This window comes from Mchenga conophoros, linkage group LG3 (assembly GCF_057382185.1).
Source record: "Mchenga conophoros isolate Kocher_MC1m ecotype Shallow Benthic linkage group LG3, M_conophoros_male_GT1.1, whole genome shotgun sequence".
In the NCBI taxonomy this organism is placed as follows: Eukaryota; Metazoa; Chordata; class Actinopteri; order Cichliformes; family Cichlidae; genus Mchenga; species Mchenga conophoros.
The window spans coordinates 33,841,014-33,855,885 of NC_140528.1; the positions used below are offsets into that span (position 1 = coordinate 33,841,014).

The 14,872-nt window shown below is 42.3% G+C and overlaps 2 protein-coding genes and 1 non-coding gene across 4 annotated transcripts in view; 1 reads left to right on the plus strand and 2 right to left on the minus strand.

Annotated features, from left to right (window-relative positions):
* Positions 1–2,926, plus strand: part of LOC146578290 (uncharacterized) — a 28,475-nt gene extending 25,549 nt beyond the window's left edge. The window contains exon 7 of the mRNA XM_085258074.1: positions 1,884–2,926. Within this exon, the coding sequence (XP_085114200.1) occupies positions 1,884–1,921 (38 nt within the window). The 3' untranslated portion in view covers positions 1,922–2,926. The remainder of the gene's footprint in view (positions 1–1,883) is intronic.
* A 1,556-nt stretch (positions 2,927–4,482) lies between these two features.
* trnap-agg (transfer RNA proline (anticodon AGG)) lies at positions 4,483–4,554 on the minus strand. Its single transcript has one exon. It is a non-coding gene; the product is annotated as a tRNA-Pro (tRNA).
* Positions 4,555–4,976: 422 nt separating this feature from the next.
* LOC146578293 (uncharacterized) overlaps positions 4,977–14,872 on the minus strand; it is a 44,107-nt gene continuing 34,211 nt past the window's right edge. The window contains exons 1-9 of one of the 2 annotated variants that reach the window (XM_085257890.1): positions 14,078–14,244; positions 12,596–12,760; positions 11,650–11,841; positions 11,456–11,551; positions 10,827–11,150; positions 9,758–10,090; positions 7,018–7,347; positions 6,515–6,850; positions 4,977–6,449 (exon numbers count right to left, since the gene is read on the minus strand). In XM_085257890.1, the coding sequence (XP_085114016.1) occupies positions 6,358–6,449; positions 6,515–6,850; positions 7,018–7,347; positions 9,758–10,090; positions 10,827–11,150; positions 11,456–11,551; positions 11,650–11,841; positions 12,596–12,760; positions 14,078–14,114 (1,905 nt within the window). In that variant the 5' untranslated portion in view covers positions 14,115–14,244 and the 3' untranslated portion in view covers positions 4,977–6,357. Of the gene's footprint in view, positions 6,450–6,514; positions 6,851–7,017; positions 7,348–9,757; positions 10,091–10,826; positions 11,151–11,455; positions 11,552–11,649; positions 11,842–12,595; positions 12,761–14,077; positions 14,245–14,872 lie in introns of those variants that run through there. The other variant, XM_085257880.1, reaches the window with a different exon arrangement.

Below are 14,872 nucleotides of genomic sequence, written 5' to 3' on the forward strand. Positions count from 1 at the left end.
GTGGGATTGACAGCAGGTGCATTTCACTCTTCAGGTTCCTGTTTCCTCAGTAAAACCTGTCACTGGTTTCATAATTAAAGCTGTACTGTGGTTTCGTTGGTCAGTTCAGTGTTTATAACATGAGGCAGTCAGCAGAGAGAGACGTGGCACTGAGACAGGAAATCCTGCAGCTTAAACAGATATGATCGGTGTTTGATGGGAGTCAATTCAGGTTTGTGTGAATGACACAGTGTAACAGGAGCAGTCGGCCTGAACTGAAGATTAAAAATAATCTGAGCGGATTTGGTTTGTTTTTAATCCAGATGTATCTTTTCAAAAATAAATCGGAGAAGCACACGTTGGACAGTTTAATAAAAATACTCTACAAACCAGCAAACCAGCAAAATTAGGAAAATAACAACCAGTACAAGGTGAGAATGTACTGCTCGCGTTCTGACTCTAATCTGAGGAGCAAAAACACATTTTAAGACATTATTTAAAGACAGGCAGCGAGTGGGCTGAACTAACGAGGGCAGGGTGATGCTTCCACAGTTTAGGCTACAGCTGAAAAAGCCCAGTCAGCTCTCACTTTGAGTCACGTTTTTGGGACTAGCAGGAGAAGCTAGTTCAGTGACCACATTATTTCTTTTATTGCCATGTAAATCTGAGGGTTATACACAGTAGTAGCAGTAATCAGATGTAAAAGCACATAAATAGTGAAGTCACCTGAGTCAGTAGTTCATATTTCCCGGAGTCGAGCGTTCATTCACCCACATCAAAACAGGTGCTGCTGGTGTGGTTAACTGCTGAGAGAAGCTCTCTGTGACGGAGCTTCTTTGTTGAGATCAGTGGGAAATGATCAAAGGTAAAACACATAAACCATGAAGTGTTTTATGTGTTTAAGATCAGTCTAGCAGCTATTTGAATGTTGTGGACTCTGTAGAGATAAACAGTGTCTGAGAGTAGAGAGAGTGCATGTCAGCAGATACCGGTGCTGAGATACAGGACTGAACAAAGGAAGATGTAAAGTTACCACACAGCAAAAGATGTTCTTAACTTTGTTTCTTGTCTTCATCTCTTTGTGTGACTAGTGTTTAAAGTGAAACAAAATGAGTTCTTTTTCAGAGAGAGATTCATGAAGCCCCTCACAACGTCTTCATAAGAATTAAGATTTCTCTGCAGGATTATTATTAAATGAAAACAATATATATTTGAATTCAGTTCAGCAGGCAAACAGGGTTGATGGGAAATCCAAGTTCAGTGAGTTGTAAATAAAACCCGGATATTCAGTCACTCATTGGCATGTTCTTGTCTTGATGATGTCATCCCAAAAACACACATGACCAATGCTGACATCATCACTCAGACCCCTGAGAACACAGGTAGGGAGGCTGCACCTATATGACTCATGTCCCAGTGTTATTACATGCTGAGCTGTTGGGGCAACTGTAGTTCAGGGGATTGGGAAGCTCCTCTGTAACTGGAAGGTCGCCGGTTTGATCCCTCCTGCTCTCTCTCTGTCCTGGTGGTTGTGTCCTATGGCAAGACACTTCCCCTACCGCCTACTGGTGATGGCCAGAGGGGCCGATGGTGCGATATGGCAGCCTTGCTTCTGTCAGTCTGTCCCCGGGCAGCTGTGGCTACAACTGTAGCTGCCTCCACCAGTGTGTGAGAGTGACTGTGGAACTGTACTTTGGGTGCCTAGAAAAGTGTTATATAAATGCAATCCATCATTAACTTTTTTCTCTTTAAGCTTCAGTTTAAAAATTAGGTTTAAAATTTCATTTATTTTTGTTACATACATATACATTTTAATTAGGTTTTAAAGTTGGTAGGACAATAAATGCCTCACCCTTCTCGTGACCTGCACCATGACTGCACACTCAACTGTCCCATTTTTACAGAAGCTAAAGGAACCACAGACACCACAGAAGAAGTGTAAACAGGAAGCTGAGGACAGACCTGCAGACTTCCTGTGGACAGTCTCACTCTGTCAGTCACCGTGGGAACATTTACAGGCAGTCATCAGCTTCCTCCTTTCTTCATTCACTCCCATTCATTCACACAGTGATGTCATTGTGGGAGCAAGTTCCTCCTGAGGAACCAGGATTGACGGGGAACTAAAGAAATCAACCTGCTGCTGGTTTGAGTCTGTGCAGCTTGAACTCTGACAAAGGTCTACTGCGAGGTGAAGAGTCGTCACTTTCAGGAGCTGCTTCCATCATTTCAAACTGATCAATACTCTGAACTTATGAACACTCATGTTTGACACAGAGTGTCCTGTGATGGTCCTCAGTCTTTGAGCTAGTTTTTGTGTTTGTTATGGACTATGTGTTTATTTGTTCTCTTGTTTCAATGACCTTTGTTCTGGTTCTATATTGGTGTCTCTTGAGCTCAGGTTCCCTTATTTGTCAGAGTCGTCATTATTTATATTTCTTATTCTCTATTTCTTGTTGTTCATGTTTATTTCCTTCGTGTCCAGTCTGTGCCAGCCTCTTCTCTGTGTTTTGTTATTCTTTCAGTCTCCCCGCTCACGTACCTGTGTTTGTCTGTTTTCTCTGTGTTCTGTCTCATTGTGTTTGTAATCCCATCCCTGTGTTTAGGTCCTCAGTCTCCCTCGTGCCTGTTTTGCTGTGTTCTTCTGTGAGTTCTATGTTTCCTTCGTAGTTTCCTGTTTATATTCTCTAATTTTCTTTCTTTGTTTTTCTTGTATTTTTATGTTTCTTTCTGAGTATCTTCTAACATTAATAACGCTGCCTCTTTTAGCCGACCCCTTTGTTTCCAAGTCCTGCATTTGGGTCTTGCCTCTGCCTGCCACACAGCTGTTCATGACAGGCACAGAAAACGATTTTGAGCCTAGAAGTAATAAATGCATGAACTTGTTTTTCAGCATCACTCTGAGACAGGATATTTCTAATTTTAGAGATGTTGCTCAGATGGAAGAAAGCAGTCCTACATATTTGTTTAATATGTGCGTTGAAGGACATATCCTGGTTAAAAATGACTGGTTTCATCTCAAGGCTGGCCAGTTGGACAGGAAACAAAACAAGATGTTATTTACATATGAGCATCACACTTTACCTGTAATACACAAAGAATCTTTCTAATAATAGAAAACAGTTTCAAACCTGCAGGATTAAAGTGATGAAAGTTTGTGATTTAAATTTGTCTCATAAACGTCCAAAACCTGCTGAAGGTTCAGTTCAGTTAGTATCTGTAACATGACGACTGAACATGAAGGCAGACGACCTGTTTTCATCAAACAGGAAACCACAGCTGCTGTGTTTAGCATCGCTACTTCTGATTGGGTCTGTTATGTAGACGATGTTTCCTCTATTAAGAACTAATTTTCCACTGTGTGGACAGAGTCGATAATCGTCCTGTGTCTCTCAGAGTTTCATTGTTTGGTTTTCAGTCTAAATGTTGCCATCAGTCACTGTCAGTTTGGGCACCGAACCTTAAACACGCATGTCAAAAATAAATCTACATTAGTAATGCATAAACAGCAAACCAGCAGGATCTCTCTGTGCACTGTGAACGCTGACTGAGGCTCATGTGATGCAGTGGGTTGTCTTCTAAATGTGTCTTCTTGTCTGCATGCTGAAGTATTCTTAGGCAAGATACTGAACCCCAAATTTCTTCTGACGCCTCCATCCAAACGTGAGTGTCTGATAAAGGTGCTTAGAAAGCAGTGTGTGAATAGCTGAGTCTTGAGTGCTCAGCTGGATTAGAGCAGTAGCAGCAGTTCGTTTACACAAACAACCAGTTTACATGTATAAATGATGATCAGTGAACTGCCATCACTCGTGGTTGAAGCGTTTCTTATGTAGAGCCGGAAAATAAACCACAAGCTTGAACACTATTTTTACTGACCTTTATCTGTGTAGCCTTCCTGTATTGAGCTTGGCAAGGACTAAAATAATTTCCCAGCATTATTTTTCTAACTAATTGTTTTTTTGCTTTAGTTACACTCCAAATAACAGCTGACATGGCATTTCAGACTTTTGCTGTAATCAAATTTGTAAACTTGTATTAAAGTTGGTAGATAATGTGTGCATAATGCACTGAACTAGATTCTTTTGTGATAGTAAAGTATTAATTGTTACTGATGTTCAATCTTGGTCCCTTTGTGCAAAAGAAAAAAAATGTATGTGCATTTTTCCACATGCATTTTGTTAATGTTGTGTCAAAGAGTTACACACTTATAATATTTGATAGAAAGCTGTGTATTTCTGTAGTTCTGTGCACAAGTTTGGATTGAACCCTCTGATTTAATCTAAAATAATACTCTGTGTTCTTTTGTTAGGCCAACATGAAAGACAAATAATTATCTTCAAAAAACTTGTTGGAGAATTAAAATTGTAAGAATGGAAATCAGATCTCTCAGCTACATCTGTGTGAGGTACTATGGGAACGTGTGATTTCAGGGTGTAGATAACGGATTTCTAAAAGGTTTCGTTAGAAGATGTAGGCGGTTACCCTGTAACTCTACAGACGTGAGGTGGGCTCGTCCAGGATTTGAACCCGGGACCTCTCGCACCCTAAGCAAGAATCATACCCCTAGACCAACGAGCCACATAAACATCTTCACCAACTTCTTTTCTGAAAGTCACACATCAGAGCACGTAGCTGAAGCTGAATATATGAAACATTGTCTTGAAAGCTGCCAGTCAAAAGTCTGGAAACACATCGCCGTGGTTTTTCCACATTGTGGACACAAACAGTTTCAGGACATCAGCTCAGAGCAACGGTCATTTTAAAGAACTTGCCTCATCCAACCAGACAAGCACTGGTTTCTATGCTTTAGTGCTTTCTAGCTAAGATATGCTAACATTCATTCTTGGGGTGTCAATCGGCCAACTCAGGAGGTAAAGCAGATCATTTCCCAGTTGGAAAATTGATGGGATCATTTCCTGGATGCTCCAGTCTGCATATCCATGGACAAGTCATCTTTTCATTTCCAGTCAATTTTATTCATATAGCGACCAATCACAATAACAACCACCTTTATATTGTAAGGTAGACCCTACAGAGAAAAACCGAACAATCATATGATCATCTGACCAGACCATATTTCACTGGCTTCTCTAAATGTTCAGCAAACTTTAAAAGCTCTTCATCATGCTTTTTCTTCAGCAATGGCACCATGGATGGTGACCTACATGCCATGCCTTCTTGCAACAATTATACCTGCTGATTCCAGGTTTTTCTCTGGCACCTTGGCTCTTCAACGACTCTTCTGATCATTATTATATATGGTGAAATGATGTTCTTTCCACCTCTGCATTAAGAACCCAACAGTGCTCACTAGAACCTCCAGTAGTTTAGAACCAATACCTTCAGTATGTTTTGCAACAATACGGTTGTGAAGGTTTTGAGACAGCTCACTGGTTTTACCCATTATGAGATGTTTCTTTTGTGACACTTTGGTAATGACACAGATCTTTATAGGTCATCAGTTGGGACTGAACCTGCTAATATTAATTTGTAATAACTGTCAGGATGGCTTTCAATTATTGATAAATTTCATTTGCCATGAATCATGATTTCCTATGTCTCATTGCACCTTCCTTTTCTTCCTTTTGTTTTTCTCTGTTATTTCTCATTATCACACGTTAACCCCTGACCTGAACTTTCAAAGGTGAGTGATAAAACATTAATTGAATTACAATATTATACAAAGAACAGAAGTAAACACAAAATGCAGTTTCTAAATAAATGTGTTTATTATTAAGGGGAAAAACCCAAACCTAGATGAACATGTCAGAAAAAGCTATTGCCCCTGAATTTAATAAATAACTGCAACCAAGCATTTGTAACAACCTGCAATAAATCTTTAACAGCACTGTGGAGGATTTTCAGCCCACTCACTGTTGCAGAATTGTTGTAATTTAGCCACATTGCTGGGTTTTCAAGCATGAACTACCTTTTTAAGGTCATGTCACAGGATATAAATCAGATTCAGGTAAGAACTTTGACTTATTTGGGTGTTTTGCATAATTATCCGGCTGCAGAAACCAAGTGCGCTTCAGGGCAGATGAGAACGGATGGCCAGATAGTCTCCTAAAGAATTGTTTCTTTAAGAGGGCCGAATTCATGGTTCCATTTAGGGAGGCAAGTCTTGCAGGTCCCGAGGCAGGAAAACAGCCTCAGACTATCAGACTATCACCACCATATTTTACTGTTGGTATGAGCTTCCTTTTCTGAAATGCAGTGTGTAATGACACACACTCATCAGTCCAGGGTTTTTTTTCCCCAAAAGTCTTGGAACTCTGCCACGCAGGCTGGTGTGCTCCAGTCCCTTTCTTAAAGTGTAGTCATGAGAAAGGGACTTTAATTTTAACTTGAACTAAAAGCTGATCCTAAACTAAGCACAGATCAAACTGGTTGATCAGCCATCAGAGGAGTCGGATCAATGGAGCTGCTTCTGTTCCTGATGTCCCCTGTTTGATCCTGGACCTGAACTCTCCCTGCAGAGACAAGACAGTCAGACAGGGACAGACAACAAGAGACAAACTTATATTTTCATACTGACCTTTGACCTTTAATAGCACCGTGGTCTCTCTTGAAATGCTTCTTTCTTTGCTGCAGACATTACAGATGTATTCTCCACTGTCTCCATCTGTGGGCTGTTTCAGGGTCAGACTGAGGTCTCCAGTTTTCAGCAGGTCTTCATTCATCTCCGTTCGGTCTCTGTAAACCTGGTGCTGTTTGTGAGGCTGGTCAGAGCCGTTCTTATACATGTGAACCAACACTGATGGTACAGGGTCAATGCGTTTCCACACCACTGTAGCATCTTCAGGCAGGTTTTCTGTGGTTGTGAAGGGCAGCTGGACAGACTCCGCCCCCTCCTCCACCTCCAGCACACAGTCTGAGAGGACAACAAACACAACATGAGCTGTACAGACAGCAGTGAATCTAGAAAACACCTTATTAAGCTTCTTTATGCTGCAGTCTGATATTTACATTTAATTATTGTTATTGTCATTTTATAAACAAATACACTGTAAGAAATATTTCATAGGTATTTGCACTGACTCATCACTCTCAGCAGAACTGTTTTCTTTCTCTTGATCCCTTTCCCCTCAACTCTGCAGATGTACTTTCCAGTGTCTCTGTCTGTGGGGAGTTTCAGGGTCAGACTGAGGTCTCCAGTTTTCAGTGAGTCGTCTCTCATTTCGTTTCGCTCTCTGTAAAACTGGTCTCGTGCGTCAGGCTGGTCAGAGCCGGCGTGATATTTGTGAACAGTCATCGGTGGTTCAGGTTCATAGCGCCACCACTCCACTTCAGCATCTCCAGGCAGGTTTTCTGTGGTTGTGAAGGGCAGCTGGACAGACTCCGCCCCCTCCTCCACCTCCACCTGACAGACTGAGAGGACAACAAACACAACATGACACAGCAGCAGTTTTATTCAATGATTCCAAAGAGAACTTTAATATTCAATTTTAAGCTCAAACTATGATATTTGTCTTTGCTTGTGTTGATTTCCTAAAGATGAAATATACTACACTCATTTAATTCAGGATTAATGTATTTTATTGGTTGTTCTTCATTTCTTTTGAATTGTTGCCTTCAGTCCACTTTAGTAGGATTTGAGTGGGACTGCTCACAAAGAAAGAACGAGTCTCTAATTTTTATGGTAGTTTGACTTTAATAAAGGGAGACAAATTATCACCTCGCCTCTGTCGGTGCGCCCCAGGGTGGCTGTGGCTACACTGTAGCTGCCATCACCAGTGTGTGAATGTGTGTGTGAATGGGTGGATGACTGAATGTAGTGTAAAGCGCTTTGGGGTCCTTAGGGACGGAGTAAAGCGCTATACAAATACAGGCCATTTACCATTTATTAACAAAAAATCCAAAAAAGAAAGATTACATAAAAATCCTCCCTTAGTTATGCTGCAATAGGTGTAGTCTGCCGGGGAGTCCCTAGAGTGTGACCAATTAGGTCCTAGAACTGAAGAAGCTTCTCGGATGAGAGGTGAAACATCTTCAAGCAACTTAAAGAAGTCCAGACGCTTTTCCTTTCCACACTCCTTAGACTACGATGACCTGGATCACTGAGAAGCTTCACAGACAAGATCCAAACTACAACTCACATTTGATAAATGTCATCATTAATTCCACTTTTAAAAAGAACCTCTGTAACTTTGCTCTGCTTCACTTCTGTCATGGTCCGTGGTCCTGTGTCTGTGGAATGCGTGATGCTTGGGTAGCCACACCCCCGGGCTGGGCCATCACCAGCACACCTGCTCTCCATCACGGTGACTACACGGAGATCTACTTAACCCGGCGCTGACAGATGCTCCACGCCAGTCCGTTAGTCACCCCCACAGTGGTAACCAGACTTCCACGAAAAGCGTGCATTCTCTTCTGGATTGGAACTGTGTTTTACCTGCCTACTTCTGTCCAGGTTTCTACTCGGCGTCTGCTACCTGCCTGTCCTCCGGCTCAACTGGATCTCGCGGTGCTCACCTGGCCCATTCGCCATTCCCACGGACTTCCTGCCCCACGGACTGCCACACTTCCCTCCCGAGCTCCCACGGTCCCGTTCTATCGTAAGCCCCTACTCTAACTCAGTCCAGATGTGTTTTCCCCGCTTCCCGGCTTCCTAGTAATCATCTCCCCTTTCTGTTGCAGCCTCCCACCATCCCGATCCCGGCTTCCTCGTGTCATTGTTTCCCCGGGTTTTTAGTTTCTTGCTTTGCTCCCTAGTTTCCCCGGGTCGCCTTTCGTTGGTACAATAAAGTGTTTTTTCTGTTAGCGCGGAGTCTGCGCCTGGATCCTTTCGTGCCCGCGCACCACGGCCCATGACAACTTCAGCAGCATCAGGTAATGTTCATATGTCGATTCATGGTTTTCTACAGTTTTTGATCTACTGTAGAATATTTTTAAGGTTATCTGCTATAAAACGCCAGACCAGGAAAATCTCCTTCATGTTTTTCTCTGTTTTATCCTCAGTTACTCTGACACAAAGACATCTGCTGTGATGCTCACAATTGTGATGAAGTCTCACATGTATCAGTGCTGATAAATGATCAGAATTATAATATTTCTGACTGTCTGAGGCTAAATTGAATCAAAACGGGACCTCGTGAATCAGAATCAAAGGGATTATAGAAATCAGTGATGATACCCAGCCCTAGTGAGCAGCCTAGGCCTGACAGAGTGGATATAGGTGTGGGTAATAAGGAAAGATGAAAAGAACTACTGATAACTTTTTTGTTAAGTTAAAGTCTGATCCGTCTGAAGTTCATAGCCAGCTCTGACACGGAGCCATCGATCTCTGAATGCTGTAAAAGCAGCAGTGTATCCAGGAAACACATTATACGTGATAAATGCACTGCCCGAGTGTCCCCTCTCCCCACTGCCTTTCAGCAGCATGCAACAGCAAACAGGTCGTCAGAGGAGCCGAGATGATGATTGTGTTGATTGTGGTTGTGATGATGTGTTAATACACCTCTCTGAATGTAATAATTAGTCATTAATAACCTCTGCCTCTCTACCACAGCACGTGTGTTTATCAGCCATCGTTTTGTTGGAATGGGTCAGAAATGGCCGCCCCAGTCCTGGTTCTGACGGAGGTTTCTTCATGTTAAAAGGGATTTTTTCCTCCCACTATCACCAAAGCACTTACCCATAGTGGGCTCATATGATTGTTGGGTTTTTCTCTGTTTTCTCTGTATTATTGAAGGAACTACCTTATAATATAAAGTGCCTTGACGCAGTTGTTGTTGTGATTTGGTGCTGTATAAATAACTGACTTAAATTCATTTCTGACCTTTGACTCGAAGCCTCACTTCTCTCTTCAGCAGGATGTTTCCCTCGCTGCTGTAGGCGGTGCAGGTGTAGACTTCGTTGTCTCTGTCTGTGGGGTATCTCAGGGTCAGACTGAGGTCTCCAGTTTTCAGCAGGTCTTCATTCATCTTCGTTCGGTCTCTGTAAAAGTGGTCTTGTTCTTCAGGCTGGTCAGAGCCGTTCTCAGACATGTGGACCTTTGTGGTCCGGATGTAAATGCAGGTCCACTCCACTTTACTGCCTTTAAGCAGGTGAAGTTTGGTTTTGCAGGGCAGCTGTACAGACTCGACCCCCTGCTCCACCTCCACCAGGGGGACTGAAAGGAGAAAAAAAACCCACAATGAGCTGAACACAGCATCATCAGCACTGAGAACATTTTGTTTGGATGAAGTGAAACATCTGCACTGAAAACATGTTTGACTGGCTGCAGCCTGGGATTTGTCCCATTGCTCCACTGAGCAGACACTGTGTTATCTTTGGTGTCCTAAATCAATTATGGGAAGAAATTTATCATCTGTCTTTATCTTCACTTCCTACACCCTAAACTGGAAACGTTCATAGACTGTTATGGGAGCTTGCCTACTTAATATTTCCTTTGAATTTTCTCTCTACATGTAGATTATTATGAACTTTTGTTAAATAAGCTATTATTCTGGGCTATGCAGGCCCAGACAAAGCGTGCAGCATTTTAATGAGGTTGTTTTAGTGTGGAATAGAAGAAATAGAAGAAGCTCGTGTGAGTTTCCCACAAAAACATCTGATCCTCAAAATCCTGGTGCTTTCAGGCTGACATTGACTCAAAAACATTATCATTAAAATATTTTCATTCTAAATTGTTTTATAAATTTCTCTTAAACTCCTCAATTTCTCGGACTTGTGTCACATCTTCAGTTTGAGCTGATAAAAAAGTAATGGTTGAAAAACCTAACTTAATAGATCTTACTGTAGCTCACTCATCAAGTCCTGTTCACCTCAGGGACAGATTATCAGTGTGGTCACCAAGCTCTTCAATTCATGACTCACCATCTTCATCTTCTGTCTTCAGCACTCACCTCTGACGTAGAGCTTCACTTGTTTCTTCTTTAGGATGTTTTCCCCCCTGTAGACGGTGCAGGTGTAGGTGAGTGCGTCTCTGTTTGTCGGGTATTTCAGAGTCAGGCTGAGGTCCACAGCTATCTGCAGGTTTTTCCTCATCATTGTTCGATTTCTGTAAAACCAGTGCTGTTTTTCAAGGTGGTCAGAACCATTTTTAAACACGTGCACTATCCTGTTGGAGCTGTCAGTCCACTCTACAGTTGCATCTTCACGTCGGTAAACTGTGGTTATAAAGGGCAGCTGAACAGACTCCACCCCCGAATCCACATCCACCTGTGGGACTGTGAAGTAAGAACAACAAATAATGATTTGTGCGCGCAGTCTGTCAAAGCCCCCATGTTTGACATGTAAAGTGTGTGAGGGGAGCCTGTTTTGCAAAATGCGCTGGAGGATTCCTTAAGAACATGAAACATGGGGAAACACTGGTTTGTGTTTTATTGAAAGAAAGGAGACAATTAAAACAACCTATTAACATAACTAATAGATTAAGAAGAAGAAAAAACACTACAAGTCAAGTAAAACAAATCTGAGGTTTAGGGATGATTCAGATTATTCACAATGCAAACACGTCACACACACAACATACCTTTCTTAAAATAGCCTCTGAAGTGAACTCCAACACCCACGATGACAGCTGCAACTACAGCCAGGACACCCAGAGCCACTGGGACACTGATGGGAACTTATAACACAATGAAAACATGAACATTACATGATGTTAACATAAAATGATTAACACTCTGTGACACTACATGTGATTTTGAATCTCTTTGCACTGACCTCCACCTTTGACCCGCTGAACCTGCAGTTCCACTCTTGACTGACCCAGTTCTACTCCAAACTTACGGACGGTGCAGGTGTAGCTGCCGCTGTCAGACAGCTGAAGCTTTTTCAGAGTGAGACTGAGGTCTCCGGTTTCCAGAGCGTCAGGATTCATCGATGTTCGGCCGCTGAACTGCTCATTTTGGTTCTTTTTTTTTTTTTTTTTTTTTCTAAATGACATCAGAAACAGCAGTATGCGACATTACGTGATGGCAGAGCTTCAGTTCATCCTTTGTCATTTTTTTTTTTTTTTTTTTTTTTTTTAAATAAATAGGACAGGGGGAATGAATGAGAGAGAGAGGGGGAGAGAAAGAAAGAAAACCAAAGGGGAGAAGAGACGGTGAGAAGGGGGGGGAAGAGAGACAAAAAAAAAAAAAAAAAAAACTCCTGGGTCACCTGTATGGAGAAAAAAAACAAACAAACAAACAAACAAAAACAAACAGAGGAGACAGCAAACAACAAAGAGCAACATAATAATAGAGAAAACAAAGCACCATCACAATAAACTAGCTAGTCATAGATATCAGTATTTACTAAGTAATAAACGATATTGTGCAGCACGCAAGATAGACAGCGCACAGTGTGCTTTGAGGCAGCAGCCAAGAAAGCTTTAGTCCGCGTCTGTGAATACCCATGTGTGCATACCTGTGTGGATCAGCATGCTTGCATTCCAAAGGTTTCTCCATGTAATGATCTGCTAGGGAGTGTGGGGGGGCCACAGCCCCGTCCTCCAGGGCATGAAGCAGGTATGGAGGAGATCAAAACTCCAGACATCCAGAGGCCCCCAGAACACAAGAGACCATGGAAGACCAACAGAGGGGCAGCCGCGCCACTGTCCCAGTAAGAGCTGAGGAGAGTCCCAGATGAGGGCTCGCCCAGCAGCCGCGGAGCTCATTTTGGTTCTGGAGGTCATCGCCTTCTCGTCGACGCAGGTGCACTGTGGAGGGATTGAGGTCATAGCGACTCCACACAGCTGTGGATTCTTTTTCTTCAAAAGTAGGATACTCACAGGGCAGGAGAACAAACTCCGCCCCCTCTACTACCTCCACACCTGAGGCACACTGGGAAACTGAGGACACAGACATAGACAAAGACCTTATTGATCCCACATAAAAATAGAAAAAATAAATAATAAAAAGATTCTGTGCAACTATATGCAGAAAAATAACACAAGATGTTTTATGTGCACATAAAGTGCAGGCAGTGATAGTTATACACACATATTTCTAAACAGTGTTCATCCTGTTTATAATGTTGCAGCCTGGCTTCTGTCGGGATGAAGGACCTGTGATAGCGCTCCGTCCACAGTCTCCGTCCACTGTCTCCGTCCACAGTCTCCGTCCACAGTCTCCTTCCACTGTCTCCATCCACAGTCTCCGTCCACTGTCTCCGTCCACTGTCTCCGTCCACAGTCTCATGCAGGGATGAGAGATGTTGTGCATAATAGCCCACCCACCTCCTTTATGGGGTCTAGGGGACTGTCCAGGACAGAGCTGGCCCTCTTCACCAGGCTATTTAGCCGTTACCTGCCCCTCTCTCTGCTGCCGCCTCCACAGCAGAGCTCTGGATAAAAGATTGCAGACATCCTCAGTAATGTCCTGCAGACTTCAGCCTGTCAGCACAGTCGACTTTGGTCCTTGTGCCGAGTTTGAGTGTTTTCTGAGCAGTCCAGGTTATCGTTAAGGTGAACACCCAGCAGCTTGTACGTGGTGACCACCTCCATGCCCAAACTTTGGATGAGGTGTGGTTTGCTCGGGAGGTTGACCACCACCTGCTCCGTCTGATCATTTGCCTCAGATACACATCCAAGGATGGCTGTATCAACGGATTCAGTTTATCTGCCCACCAGTGACAGATGTGGATTCTTCATGCTCAAAGACTATTTCCAAGACGTTTCTCCTGTCTATAATAATGCCGTGTGTGTGTGTGTGTGTGTGTGTGTGTGTGTGTGTGTGTGTGTGTGTGTTTACCTTTGCTGTTTTTATATTTTGTCTGTCATCTCTCCCCCTTGCCTGTGATATTTTACCCACTGACTGTCTTACTGTTCAGAACTCAGGCCTGGATTACAGCTGGACTTCAGTTTCAGTGTGTTTGTGTTTGAGTCCCGTCATTGTTTTAAAAGAAATGAGAGGACTACAGTTCACTTTTTTCTCATTTACATACTTCTTATGGTAAAAGTCTGGTGCAAACATACACTTGGTCCTAAAACAAAAAACAGTTCTCTCTTTTGGCTTTAACTATGCGAGAATAACCTGCGGCATTTGAGAACTTATCTTCCAGATCAACATGCACAAACCTGTCTGACTGTTTCTGTAAGCAAAACCAGTGTGTGTGTGCTTGTGTAAATATGTGTGTGTGTCATAAGTCTAAAGGAAACTTTTCTTACCGTACAGGAGGATCAAAAACAAATCCAAAATCTTCATGTTGCTATACAGAGAGTAGACATCTACAAAGTTAATCTTCAACCTGAACCGACTAAGAGATTAAATAATCCTGCCAAGAAGCCAAAGGTGTTTTCTGGCTGCTCTCCATGTCACACAGCACACCTGTGGATTGCTTTCATTCAGGAAGAGGAAACGATTTTTTAAAAGCAGGAGGAGGAGGAGTGTTCACAAAAGCCTCAGCCAGTAAAGAAGAAACTGTTAGAATGAAAGAAGCATTCATTAGAGTAAAAACCTAAATAACCTATTTGCACATTTAAAAACTTCCTGCTTCAAATCTGTGATTTTAATCTGTTATGCATAACTTTAATCATGACACTTTTTCAACATGAAACACTAAAATTAAATGTTTCCAGTTTTGGATCTGTTGATTCCCACTCTCTTTTAACTATTTCCCCACCATCTAAGTGCATCTAAGCACAGCTGGGATTGATCTTTATTTTCACTTCTCTTTAAATGTAACTTTTAATCATAAATATTATAGGATAGATTTAAATTCTAGTTACAAAACTGAAGAAAACAGCAAAAACAACAACAAAAAATCTACTGCCATTCACATGTAATACCTGTACAGCCCACCAGAGGGAGTGATACTCAAATCAAACACAGCAAAGGCTGATGGTGACAAGTAGGAGTTCATTCAGTAACAGAAAGGAACTGAGTGGGTAACACTTCATAATGGCCACTGTTATTTAACTGTGAATTATAGGTGTTAATTTAACTTTACCATACTGCATGAT